General features: G+C 42.5%; 1 protein-coding gene across 6 annotated transcripts in view; it reads right to left on the bottom strand.

Moving 5' to 3' along the window:
- Positions 1 to 2,054: 2,054 nt before the first annotated feature.
- The window catches only part of usp54b (ubiquitin specific peptidase 54b), a 134,904-nt gene continuing 122,491 nt past the window's right edge, over positions 2,055 to 14,467 (bottom strand). For 5 of the 6 annotated variants that reach the window (XM_072667213.1, XM_072667216.1, XM_072667214.1 and 2 more), the window contains 5 exons: positions 9,512 to 10,443; positions 9,151 to 9,272; positions 7,920 to 8,048; positions 6,128 to 6,296; positions 2,055 to 4,842 (listed from right to left, as the gene is read on the bottom strand). In XM_072667213.1, the coding sequence (XP_072523314.1) occupies positions 4,535 to 4,842; positions 6,128 to 6,296; positions 7,920 to 8,048; positions 9,151 to 9,272; positions 9,512 to 10,443 (1,660 nt within the window). In that variant the 3' untranslated portion in view covers positions 2,055 to 4,534. The remainder of the gene's footprint in view (positions 4,843 to 6,127; positions 6,297 to 7,919; positions 8,049 to 9,150; positions 9,273 to 9,511; positions 10,444 to 14,467) is intronic. The other variant, XM_072667218.1, reaches the window with a different exon arrangement.

The following is a 14,467-nucleotide window of genomic DNA, read 5'->3' as shown; positions in this document are numbered from 1 at the left end:
GCTGTGTGTGTGTGTGTGTTTTGTGTGTGTGTGTTAAAAAAAAAGTCAGCCAGGCAGTCAGTTGCCAGTGTACAGTGTAATTCTTTTGATGGCTCTAAATAAAACAGGTCTCTCTCGGCTTTATTTGCAAGGCAGACTGGGCTAAAGCCTAAAAGCCTTTAGGTCATGTTAACCATGTTAATGTAATCAGTATGATGGAAGCATTATTCCCTCTTCCTAATACCATATGTGATCCCACTGTTCCACACCCTGTAGACGGCTATATTCAAAAGCACATGTAGCTGAAACCAGAGTTGTGTGAGGATTTGATTGCATTCAGTAACAAGAACCCTCTCGAGGGTTCTCCAGAGTCCTATTTTATTGGCAATAGTTCTCTATAGGCCTAGCCACGCTGTGTGTGTGAATGTGTTTCAGCAATGACTGCGACTTAAAGTAGCGAAATTAATTAATTACAAGGGGTGTCCACAAACATTTGGACAGGTAGTGCACATATAGTATGTATCAGTGTGTGCAACAGGTGTTGTAGAATGAGACACGAGGATACATAGAGAATATTGGCCACTAGGGTACCATTACCACAACATTGAGGTAGGTGCAATGAGGGAAAATAACCACAAAGTGGAGCTCTCTCGCTTCAGCAGGCATCCAACTCTCTGCCATTTGCTCCTCTCTTAATCAGTGCAGTTATGTGACCAGTGGGTGGGTGTATGGTGAAAAACACTGTGGGATATGCCCAACTTAATATAAATGTGTTTGAACTTTTGTAGTTACCATAATAGTCATTCTGTGAATGACGACCGCCAGCGATGTTTGATAGCAATGAGCTGTTCTGATGATCTGATGAATTGGGAGGAAAATAAAGAGAGGGGAAAGAACTGAAGGACTTTGGGCCGGAGTTCAGGTGCCTTCTGCTTGTGGTTGGAAGCCAGTCCCCTCTCTGATAAGTAGAGGCAGGAATGAGAGATATGACCGAAGGGGGCAGACGGGGTGGTGGAAAGTTACGAAGACTTGTCATTGACACGTGAACAAGGTGGAGATGTTATTAATAGGATGTGAGATTGGATGGAAGGGCTTCAGGCATGTTCCTCCTCCCAAATTTTGTATTTAATAACACCTCTAAGCACAAAAAAAGTGAAAGTCAAAACGTGTTTCCAAAGCTTAAAGCTATTCCTTCAAGTGTTTTTGTTAATACTATATATGAGAAAATTACACATTCTCAGTAGTACATGGTTGTTTCCAACATGTAAAAAAAAGATTATATATTGTAATATATAATATATATAGATCATATATAATATGATGCTATTTTAACATTATTTTTATTTAATATTAATATTAACATATTTTTCCAAAAAAAAACTTTTTAAATACTTTTTTTTCGTTTTTTCAGACTAAAAATTTGGGTTTGACTTATCACATTGCTTTACAAATTAGTTTAGTCTAAAACAAAATGTACTGTTCCTTTAAATTACATCACAAAGATGAACTGATGTCACTTGAGCCTTTTAAGTAGCCAGCAACAGGAATTCTGCATATTCTGACGTTTCTTTATGTTTATTTGTTGCTTCTTAACGTTAGACAGGGTCCGTCAAGCTCAACCCAACCACCCGTCACGCAAGGCATTATTTTTTATGGATTGGCACGTGTACTAGGTCAGAAACTTGACCACATAAATAAGTGCAACCATTTTATAAGGTAATTTACCACCCAGTCACATACCACCCTGTCATTGTGACAATAGCTCCCATGTGTGAGTAAAAATATATTATTAATAGTTATAATATGTCAGAGGTGAGAAATGTTTCTTTGGAGGATAAACATAACTTTTTTTTTTTTTAAATCCACAACATAAAAGTTTTCTCTGGATGAAAATGATAAAAATTGCAACTTGAAAGTGTCTGAACTGTTTCGTAGAATGGCTCAATGTCACGGCATGACTGTGCATGTAAAAAAGTAGAGAGAGAGAGAGAGAGAGAAAAAAAAGAAAGGCATGGTAATATTGATAAGAGTAGCTCTAAAAACAGCACACACACATAGAGCACATAGACGGTTGTGCAGCGCCCCTGCTGGAGTGCATTGGTAATAACTTTATTGCAAAAATACAAGTTCCCTCGGCCCCAAGCATTTACAAATGAGTCCCAAACAGGAAAACCATTGAAATGCCATATCATCTTGGAGAAATCCATCTCTCTCTGGCTACAGCTAGCATTCAAAGGCTGTTATTTGTACAGACATTAATATGTACATATTTGACAGTTCAGCAAGGACATCACTTCTTTCCTCAGTTAAAAGGGAAATCATTAAAAACAAACAGGAAAAAAGAACAAACAATCAAAACAACAACTTGGGTTTGTCCCAGTCTCTTTGCTGGTTGTTCAGGAGAGTGCGTTTTGTTGCATAGCATACTCGTGCGCCACCATTGCTACATTCTCAAACATCCTTTAGATGATAAGACGGATTTCAAAAATGGTAAAATGGGGGGTTTTCTTTGTGTTAGTGCCAATCTTTGGTTGAGACAAAGTTAAATAAAGTGAATGAAGTGGCAAAAAGTCTATAAAGCAATCTGTCGGGTTCTACGCTCTATTTAACATGAAGAAACGATCACGTTAACAGAGGAATCCACCACTAATGCAAAAATGATACGTATCACAATATGATTAAGACCAGCGTGTTAGATACTGCAATATTCAAACTGTATTCTGAGATCAATCTCTGTTACAATAGGTCAATAATTTTTATTTATTTGTCTGAAAATATGCTCACAGCATAAACTAGTCCTTTCTCAAAGCTTGTGCAAAAAACGTCCATAAAAGGTCAAAGCCCTCAGAAAGCTTCCGCTTCTTTTCACTTCTCTGCAGCATCTATCGGGGCCAAACGTTCTTTAACTAGTTTGGCTCACAAGTTTAACTTGAACCTTTTTTTTTTTCTTTTCCCTAAAGAAAACTTCCAAAGAGACGTAAAAGTACATGGAATGACTGTGTCCCTTCCATATCCCTCTGTTGCCTTTCGAATGCTCGTATCAGCCTCGTAGCTACGTTATCGGTGTCACTGCAGGTTACAAAAGAAATAAAAAGAAAGCTTAACTTGGCATATCTCCCTGTACAAACGGGAGAACTGTCAATAGAATTAAAATAGCAGTTTGACTCCAGCTTTACACTTCTGAAGTGTACTATACTCGTCTTAATGCAGATAATTAGAACCACTAAAATTGTTGTTGTTGTTGTTGTTTTTAAGAACATTCCATAATGTCATAACGTAGAGTTTCTCCATTCCTCTGGATATTTCTTAAGTATTCATAGCTTTCATACTTTTTTTTTCTTTTTCTTTTTTACAATAAATTCATTTATTAGTGTATATTCAGTCACAACGAGTAAAGCAGTCTTTGCCTGTAACACTAGACAGAAAACGGGTATGTGCTACAGGGAATGCCCATACAAGAGGAAGAAAAGGTCAAGTTAGTCCCGTCCAGTCTCCACGCCAGGGCTGCACACAAACACACACTCACACACACACACACACACACACACACACACATACATGCCTGCTCTAACAGAGGGTCAGAGCTGAGAGATGAAGACGTAGAAAAAAAGAGTACAGCTCTTTTCCACTTTGCTCTTTTTTTTTTTTAATAGGGTCTACAAGTACTTAGTTGATAAATCAGTACAAGCTACACACTACTTACCCGTCACCCTACAAAAGAGAAGTTTCCTTCAAAAACAACAGAGTGGAAGAAAGGAAAGCAATCCTTTGAAAATTTCCAAAGATCTGATTGAATGGACTTGCTTTTGTGGGGCAGGGAATAAGGAATAGGAAACAGGGTGATGGCTTGTCGTCGATTTATTTATTAGAAGATGATGAGGACATGCTCACGCCTTCACATACACACCCACACACACTCATGTTAATCACGTCTGCTGTGAAGAGGCTAAATGGAGCTCACCGATATTAAAAAGTTAGCCAGAATGCCGCTGGCTCTCGCTAACTCCGCAGCTCCACGCAGCATGTTTAATTAAGTTAAGTGCTCGGAGTGGGACGGCCCTCTGCGGGAGGTTTCTGAGTCTCGCAGCCTTTCCTGTACCACAGCATGCTCCTAGCCTGACCCCTGCTAGTGACACAAACACACAGACACAAACACACAGACACATACACACATACGCATACGCTCCGTCCTCATTGCATCCCAACACCGCACTGACACATGCTGTGAGGGGGTGGGGGGCAAAACAGCTAGCACTGGCCAAGAGGGGAAAGCGTTTTTAACGCACTGCTGTGCGGGATAGAACTAGAGGGAGGGGGACTTAAGGAAGAGACTGTCCCAGATTCATTATGCATGACTAGGGAGAGAGGGCAGAGCAGCCCGGCAAGATAAAAAAAGGAAAAAAGAAGAAGAGAAAAACAGTGGTAAGGAAGACACAGGAGTATAACAGAGGTGACAGGAGCCCATAATATAGTAATGGAGCTGTAGCTAAGCGTGGCTTGCGTGATCAGGGATTACATTCCTCCAGGACTGCTGCTATTTCTCCAAGGGTTTAGTTTAGCTAGTAGCTGGGGGAGTAATATACACCCTTGGGCCTAGGAGGAGATCGCAGGGATGGTGTAGATGCGTCTGGGGAGAAGCTCCAGGCCTGGAGGGCTCGGCCTGTCCCATGCCGGTCGACGGCCAGTCCAGTGCTGATAGACTGTCCCAGGGGCGGAGATGCCTGGACCCCAAGGATGCTGCGACCCGGGACACCCGTTGCACGTGGCCGCCATAGTTCAGTGCCGGACCGTAGTGCCGCCCACCGGAGGGAGCTTGACCCCGGTCAAACACAGCCAGAAGCTCGGGGACCCTCTGGACACGTCCTGCGGGGGGAGGGATGGTGGAGTGTGAAGGACAGGATCCAAACCAATCCAAAAAGGAAAAAACACAACTGAAGTGGAATTTCTCCCACAGCCATACACAACATAAACGAATAGGCAAAATGAAACAGAAGCACACTGTAAAACTGACACTTCTGGAGAAGATAGTGCTGGACGGTATCAATAAAATTCAGTATTATCATATTTTTAAAAAAATAACAGCATCACGGCATCAGAAGACATTTGAGTCTGCATCTATGATCTTTTATACTTGTGGCCTCTCAATGCAGGAACGCTGTAAGGAATTTTTAATGTATTTTATAGAGTTCTTCCAAAACTGTCTGAAGCACTTTGCTTATTAAGTGTTCACTATCTACCAGCACCACTAGAACGTATATTGGTACTAGGGGTGTAGGAGGATGTACGAAAATATCTATATATTAAAGTATCAATACTGTGTTTTGCAAAATTGTATCAATTTTTAAAAACACAGTATCATTGGTTAGTACCCAATAAGATTTAATGCTCCCAACACTGGGAGGGTGTGGACTGACACATGCCTCCTCCGACACATGTGCAATAAGCCACCACCTCTTTTTCGAACTGCTGCCAATGCAATGTAACCAGGCAACCAACACGCTTGGAGGAAAGGGCAGGGTACCAGTTCTGATGTATCAGACGCCCACACTTCAGCATCACACTGAAGTTATGTGAGAAGAGAAGGAGAGACATCTACCCACCCTGAGAGAGCAAGGCCAATTGTGCGCTCTCAGGCTGTGGCTGCTGATGGCAGGCAGCATGACCCGGGATTCAAACCAGTTTTCCTCGTGTCAGAGTGGCAGTGCCTTAGTCTGCCGGACCATTTGGAGCCCTAATACCGACTTTTAATTAATGGTATATGCGTACAAATTGGAGGCAGACAGTGGTTCATATTGTGTTTTAACCCTGAACACTAGAAAGCAGTGTTGACAGCAGTGTCTCTTAAGATTGTGTTGTTCTGCTTGCCTAAAATATTTTATGATAAAATAATGCGTGCAGTGTTGCAGTATATTGTATCATATTATGATATCATATAACCTCTGTATTGTGTTTATTGACACTAATTGGTACACCAATGATTTGTATACTGGCATAGACCATATACCGACCAGCACTAGGATAAGACCACCGGCACTCTGGCTCAAAGCAATGTCATGAACGTTGGAAAGCAGGAAGTAGCATGAGTGACACATGAAGTGCTTTCACGGCGTGTGAAGCTTGTGGAGGTGGAGAGATGGGTCAGCTTTACCTGGGACATCCACACAAAGCCCAGGCTGCTGTTGAATGGGTGTTGCAGAGGCAGGAGGATGGAGATGGTGGGAATGGAAGGCGTGATGGGCTGATGGACACACAGGAGGATTGTGTGAGCAAGAAAGCTGGGGAGATATGTGACATGATGTGACCCTGGTGTCCCCCAGCTTTGCATTCAAGGCATTTATGCACATACACACACACATACATACACATGCATGCAACCATAAACAAAAGAGAGAAAAAGAGAAAGAAGGGAAGGGAAGAGAGGGAGAGAGGGGGAGTTAAATCTTCCACACATGGAAAGACCCGTATTCACCAAGGCACTTTAAGCATGAGTAGACCCGGGGCTCTTTCCAGTCGACAGTTACAGCATGTGGACACAGGATGGCAGTATGACTTCGAGAGATGGTGGCCAGTAGCAGGTGCTGACAGAGTGTGTGTGTGTGTGTGTGTCTGATTAAAAAAGCTCATACTGTCCACTATTTAAGTCACAGTATGTGCTGGATAGAAGTCATAGAAAACAACGGTAGGTGCATGCTGGTGAGGGTTTGATATGAAATAGTGGGGGGGGGGATTTATTTATTAAGAATCTTTTTCATATTCAAATCTGATTGTCATTTGGAAATGTCACAACTTCCCAACATCAAAAGCTGGCATGGCTGCAGGTTGCATATATACAGTACATGAGTGTGAAGGTGTGTGAAGCAAACCCAGCAGGCACCGGACATCAATTTGACGTCAGAAAGACCTCAGAGTCTAACGACGAACAGATGTTCCATTTTAGTTAACTGATATTCGTCAAAACCCAACGTTGCACAGATGTTGGCAAAGTCGAACATCCATAACCAACACTGGGTTGACATCAAACTCCAGTGTTGGCAAACGTTGAATTGTAGTTGAAAACTAAAATCGTGTTGATGTCAAAACCCAACGTTGCATAGATGTCGGCAATCCAATCAAACCAAACGGTGTGCAGATGTTACATTTTAGCTGGAAATCACATACCTGAACACCACAACGGAGTTGACAAGCTCCAACGTTAGACTTAAAAACAACAACATAACATCTAACAATTTTAGAATTTCACATTATGCAGAAGTTAACGTCATAATGTTCAGCAGACGTTGGGTTTTTGTCAACATTCTTCACAACTTTGCTGATATCAGTATGACATTGGCATGTGATGTTTAGAAGACGTTGGATTTTGGTTACTTAAAAGCACAAGACCAACAAAATACCAACGTCAACCGATGTCACTACTCTACACCAAACTGACGTTGGCATGAGACACAATATACATTCAACCAGATAACAGTTTATTGACGTTGGTGGCCAGCTGGGAAAGCTGAGCAGTGACTGACTGGGAACAGGCAGCACATTGCAATCAGGCTAAAGTGGGAGTAGGCGTGTGTTAGTGGTCACTCTCATGCTGAAGTGACAGTGTTGCGGTCAGATTTCTGGGCCACATATTCCACTCCCCCCCTCTTCGGTCCCTCTGCTAGCCGGTCACCAAGCCCATTTTAGCTCCTGTGCTAACCTCCTCTTTATCTTGGCCATTAATGAGCTCCTCTAAGTCCAGACTTCAAAGGCTAGAGCTGAATTACTCTAATGAACAGGCTGCGCTTTGGCTTCCTAGTAGACAGTTCCAATTAGTGGTAGTGAATGTTTCATATGTGCGGTGACTTATGTAGTATATAAATAAAAAACGCAATGAAGGTATATCATAGTGAGCATGAGAGAGAGAGCGAGAGAAAGAGCGTGCGCGCACGCGAGAGAGAGGTACTTACAAAGCTGCGGGAGACAGCGAGGCGGTCCTGCCGTCGTCCAATGGTGGTCCCGCTAAGGCTACGAGCAATGTGGCGCAGGTGGTCAGCGTCATAATGCTCTTGCAGCCCCTGATCTGCCACTGAGAATGGCTGAGGAGAACAAACAAACACAAAGTAACTATAACGCAAAAACCTTGAATCTCCACAATGACAACTTTAAAGGAGACCTAACTTTGAATAGAAGTCAATGGAAAAAGATTTTATTCTAAGTGATTTTTTGGGGCTTTTCTATTGGTCTATTCTTCATGACATTTTTATTCACATTATGTCAAAAAGTTAAAACGAGAAAATGGAGATCCAAGGTTATAGCGTTACAGCGACAGATTAAAAGCCAATGCAGTTGGCTCCTGACTTCGTGACTTTACTACTTATTTGTGTTTTTTAGACCAAAAAAAAGTCAGAAATCGTTTATAAGAACACTTTGAGCAAACATGTCTCAATGACCTCTGTTCTGATTGGCTGCCTTGTGTTGTACAAAATCAGTCCAGGCTGAAGTATATGGAACAAACTGTTCTGACTGAAATCCTCTGAGACACTGGAAATAATAAAGCTTAGCCACTTATCTCAGATGAAAGGCTATGCTAAATGATACATTTGCTGCCCACTGCTGCTTTCAATGCTGTGTAGACACTACATCAAACTCTAGATGACATGATATGAGATGATATGGCCCCATTAATTCATTCATCACTGTGCAGATAATGCGGCTAAAGTCATCAGACTGAAAACCAAGAACAAATACAAAGCTCACAGATCAGAAAGCAGCAAAACATTTCTAAAAGGCCACAGCAAAGAGTGGCACTGGCAGAGATGGCATCAACTTTTATCAACCTGTTTAGAGTCCATTCTGTATCACTTACATATAGACCACAGTGAACCTGCTTTGCTGCTTTGCCTTTAAAAAAAGCAACTTCACAGCAGGAGGAAAAACAAAGTCAATGTAAAAAGACTAGTCCAAGTCCAAGCATTTCTATTGGTCCATTTCTCATTAAAAAATTATTTACAATGTAAATAACAGCAGACAGATTCACATAATGTTAAAAAAGTGAAAACATATGGGAGACACGAGGTTTGTATATGTAAATTAGATGTACATTTGTACAAAATCTCAGTGCATGTCAGACGTATCGCATGCTGACAGGAAAGACCACTGTAGACCACTGTAGACCACTGTCATCTGTGAATGTCTCACCATGTTCAGATGTGCAGTGGGACTGCGACAGCCTGGTGGACCAAATGCAGTTCTCTCCAGCTCAGCCGTGGGGGTCCGTGAGCGTCCCACCCCAGAGAGCAGCTTCCGTGCAGCAGGAGGAACTGTGCAAGGCAAGCAGATTATATGCCCCCCGTGTATTGATTATAATACAGCCATGATCATCTGTGTACTTTCTTGTTAAAAGTTCTTTAATTTTGCACTTAACTTGTTTTATTACAAATTCTCAAAGAAAGTCTCAAAAATAGCAGCAGCTTTTGTTTAGTATGTTTGGATTAGTGGGGAAAAGTACACATTTACTCAAGCAAAGAAGAGTGAAAGAGGGAGTGTGTGGTCAGTATACCTGGTTTCCCTGAGGCTGGCGAACCAGCCCTGTGCAGGGCTCGGCTTGGGCCGGGGCCTGCTTGCAGACTGGCCTGGTACAGTGAGTCCAGCTCGGAAAGCTCCTGGTCCTCAGGCTCCAGGTTAGGATCCCGCTGGAGGAAGGGGTGTTTGGGGAGGCTCCTGCTCCTCAGTGGGGGGCTGCGTGGAGGGATGTGCCATCCAGGAGAATGAGAAGAGGCGGAAGGCGTGACAAGATGCCTCTGGTCCGGAGGCGTGTCATGAGGGGAGACCACAGCATCTGGACGGTCCAGGCTCCAGGAAGACCACTGACGGGCTGCAGCTGGGGTCTGCCTGGGGCTGGAGCAGGACGGGACAGGCAAGTGGGCTAAGGGCGGGTTGCGTAATGGCTGCCATAGCGGACCTCTGGGATGCTCCTGTTCCATCTCAGGCTGGGGTGATGCAGGTTGCGGGCTGGATGCTACACTTGGATGGGAGCTCCAGTCTGGGCTATGGGAGGACCCCCTCCAACGTGGTGGGCCAGGGGAGGAAGAGGGAGAAGGTGTAAGCAGGGGCCGTTGCTGCTGGGACATCTCTCTGTCCTCACCCAACAGCCCCCAGAAATCCAGGGGAAGAGAGGGCAGGGAGATGGCCAGGTGCTTCCGGATGGGCCTGATCCGCACCCCTGAGGCCTGAAGAACATCCGACAGCCTAATTCCTCCCCATTCCTCCTCTTTCTGCAACAACCAATCACTGCCTTGAGTGGGGTCTTGAGGGCATGGGTGAGGTGCAGAAGGGTGGGGGCCGCCAAGCGATGGACAGTTCAAAGCAGACTGCAAATTAGACGGGGGTGGCTGGACAGAAGGTGGCGGGCCAAGGGCAGCATCCTGACTGGCTTCCCACACCTCTTCCGGATTGTCTGTCAGCAGTATTTGGACCGGGCCAGGCTGTTCACTGCAATAAGAAGGGTGTGGTCAGACTCCTCATGAAGTGATTAGCAAACATCCACAGATCAACCTTTCAAATGACACTGACAAACAAAAGCTCAAAATCTACATACTGTAAGATTCAAAGCACTGAGCTTTACACTGCCCATCAAAAGTTTGGAGACACCTGGTCTTTCAAAATGCTTTTTACTATATTATTTGATATTTGATAACCTACACTCTTACCTACACGGTCATAACTACCATCAATTTGATAGGCCCTAAAATAGAACCCTGTGGAATTCATAACTGAATATTAAATCTAGTATGTACAGGGTTAAGGAATTCAGTATCACAAACATTGACCGCAGTATTACATTGGTAATAATATGGCATTTTGCCAATGGAAAAACACTACAAATTCCAAATCCCACCGTTATCACATGCCAAACAAAGCTAGAACCGAGCTGAACCTTAAAATGCACACACAAGCAGCACTGTAACCACTCACTGTGGATGAATATGTGCTTGAGAAACACAGGTATCAGAACTGGAGAACAGGCGTTTGTACATTTGCCAGGACTCAACAAGTAGTCACACATACTTCTCTCTATCTCTATTAGCTTTTATCTGAATCCCTCATTCAAATACAGTGCTGACCCTCTCATACTGCAGGACACGTGAACATTTTCATAAAATAATCAAATGCTTAAGAACATCAGAAGGCCTCTGGTTGGTGTGGGGCCACAGATAACACCACTACCTGCCAGTGAGCTACCACACCATGTGGGAGACTGAGGTTCGATTTCTGGTCGATTTAATAAGGGTCCTTAGGCAAGACTCCTAACACTACATTGGCCCACCACTGTAATACGAGTAACATTGTAAGTCGCTCTGGATAAGAGCATCAGCTAAATTCTATAAATGTAAATGATTATTCCAGAGCAAGATCAGAATGTTAGATAGATCAACCTCCACTGACCAAGTTACCAACCAGGACATTTATTTTAGGTTAGGGCTGGACATTTTCACCCTACACAATATTTATCATGATACACTTCAGACTAAATGCAACAGTAGAGACCTCAGACAGAGATTCTTAAATGCTACTATTCAGATACACTCCTGTACAGTTATTTATATTCTGAATCTTTATTAAAAGATTAATTTAAGCACTGACAACGACCTTGATATGCTTAGAAAAGCATATTGTGTATTACAATAACAAAATTGATCACAATATGATATAATATCAAAAAATAGCCCAACCCTATTTTAAGGTTGTAAAGAATAATGTTACAATGGCCACAAATCTGGCAAAAACATGTATTATATGCCCAGCTCTAGTATTCATACCAAGGATGACACTTTGCAGAAGCTGACTGACTGTTTTATGTTACAATCTTGGCACATATTCATATTCAAAGGAACCATTCCAAACTAATGAAGGGCAGTGCACATGTAATAAAATCCAAATTTACTGTTTAAATCAAAATGTCTCATACAATTCTCCCTTACGCTACATGTTCAGGTACAAAAGCTACATGTTTTAGAGCATTTTACAGTGACTAGTGATGGTCTTGCTCCATCAACATTCTCATTTTGACGCCGCCTTCAGGACCAGTAAGTTTAATTACATAGGAAATGCATCTATAATTACAAAAATAGTTAAACCTTCTAAATCACAGCAACCAAAACAGATTCCCTTCTCTGTACGTTAAGAGCACATTTAACATTTCTAGGAGATTCAAAATGAACATGTAATCTCTTTTAGACTTTGACACCAAAGGGGTCACTGATGAAAGCCCCTTTTTTACTCACTCTGCAAAAAGATTTATGATGATTTACTGCAATAAGAATTAACTGCAATATGAATTATGACCCTTTCAAGGGCACGTTAAAAGGCAGTATGTCATCAAGAGACCAAGCTGAAGGAGACTCGGTTCAGTTCCTCCTCTAGTCATGCGCTACTTTTCATATAACATACACAGGCACACTCACACACACATACACGCACACACACACACACACACACACACACACACACACGTCAGTATAACTCCATGTGCATTCAGCCGTTGATTCACTGTATGACCTTGACATCGTTTTCATAGCCAGTGCATAAAAACTAAAAGAGTTACAGAAGCAAACCTTACTGAACACGAATCCAGTAGATTTCCTTACACAGCCCTATAACTGGAGTGCAGGACATTTCTCTGTTCTCCAATCCTGCACTGACCCACAGAACAGCCAGCAGTGCTTTATCTAATATGGGGCTTAAGTGAAAGGACTCGACAACACAAGCAGGTCCAAATACACACCTTTTGTCCTCATGAAAGAAAGAATAGCAGTTTGTGTTTTTTGTCATAGTAGTATCTTTAGTAAAAATAATGGTTCTATATAGAGGATGCTCACACTGTCCTCTGCCTGGTTAAAGGGTTCTTTGGATTGGTAGGAATCATTTTGTATATGGAGCCTTTTAAAATGTCACGTCACAAAACGTCAAAGTCAAAGAACCTTTTAGCTTTGAGTGTAGGCTAACATTACATTGACATTGTATTCTTACCTAGAATTAAAATTCTGCCTATTTGAGCAGGGATGTGCCATTAGAAAGAGATATATTCAGAAATTTCATTAATGAAGTGAGGTTTATAAAGCTTCAGTAATTTATCAGTTTGAAACTGAAATTGAATCTAAATATTTTCTGTATACATTCCAGTAAGAATCACATTTTTCGTACAAATGACCCAGCTTTCTGTATCACCTTGCGGCCTAACACTCTCTCTCTTTTTTTTAAACCTAAAATTGAACTGTTAAGTGTGATGCCACTGTGGTGACATTACCAGTTAGCAGCCAAAACAAGGCTTCCAATTCTAATTCTCTGTTCCACCTTAAATAGCGCATCAGTTATTGTGTACATTTCAACAGGAGAACTGCTGCATCTCTTAGGGCGGAGCGGAAAATTGGAGTAAACGGACAAATTTAGCCTGGTAAGAGCACCTATCAGTACAAATAGAACTCTTTTTTATTTTGTTCACTGTAATAAGGTCATACATGAACAATGTTAAGGGTATTTTTGAGTTCCTGGCAGCAGCTGAAAAGCTTGTCTGCTGATGGCGTAATTTCAATTCACTGTATACTTGTGCAGAGCTGAAATGAAAATAAAAGCCACTTGACACTTGACTTGACTAGAGGGCACCAGAGGGCACTTTGCTACAACAAAACCAAGGATCGCAAGTAGACATTAAAAAAGTCCCCCCCCGGCCCCTACCTTCATAAATCACTGGATCAGATCGGGACATCCCACTTATTTGCTTTATTAAACATTTTAAGAGACTAAATTATGAAATTTGTTATTCAGCTGTTTGATCCTACTGCCATAGATTACTTTTGGAACTGAACATTGCAAAGAAGCCTGTTATTGTAGGAACCTTATTCAACAAATAAATATTCTTAGTTGACACACAGTTAATTCTGGCCATAAGTGCATAATGTTAATAAGACAGCTTGACATTTACAGCTTGAAAAGCTTGAGTGTGAAGCCTTTTTTTCTCCTTTCAGAATTTGTGGGAATAAGAGAAAAGGTACATGGCAAAGATGAAGAGCCATATTCCCGTTTAAACAGGAGGCGGACATCTGTTAAGAAGTGTCCTAGTGGACTCTGAGGGCGGCTCCTGCTGTCCACATGCTCCAGAGCACAGGGAAAGGGGGAGTTGGTGGAGGCAGTTGGGAAGTACGAGGGTAAACATTCCTGATGAATGCGCTAGCGCACTAGCTCCCTGTAAATACTCCTCAAGCAGCACGTTAGGTAATTACCCAGGGGGCTTCGGTCGGGTCAGGCCATACATCACATCAGCACTTCTAATCGATTGTGAGGAATGAGAAAGGAAAAAAGTGAGAAGCAAAATCACAGCAATCTATTGGCCAGACTGCAACACTCCCCCCATCCACCCCACCCACCCCCCACCTGCCTGCAGTCCCTGTTCTCCAGTGCCGGGACTACACCTGACGAACAGTACCAGCAAGCACGATTCCTTAATAAGTAGTGAGCC

This window comes from Salminus brasiliensis, chromosome 22, assembly GCF_030463535.1.
Source record: "Salminus brasiliensis chromosome 22, fSalBra1.hap2, whole genome shotgun sequence".
NCBI classification, from domain to species: domain Eukaryota; kingdom Metazoa; phylum Chordata; class Actinopteri; order Characiformes; family Bryconidae; genus Salminus; species Salminus brasiliensis.
This window is presented reverse-complemented; position numbering and strand designations above follow the sequence as displayed.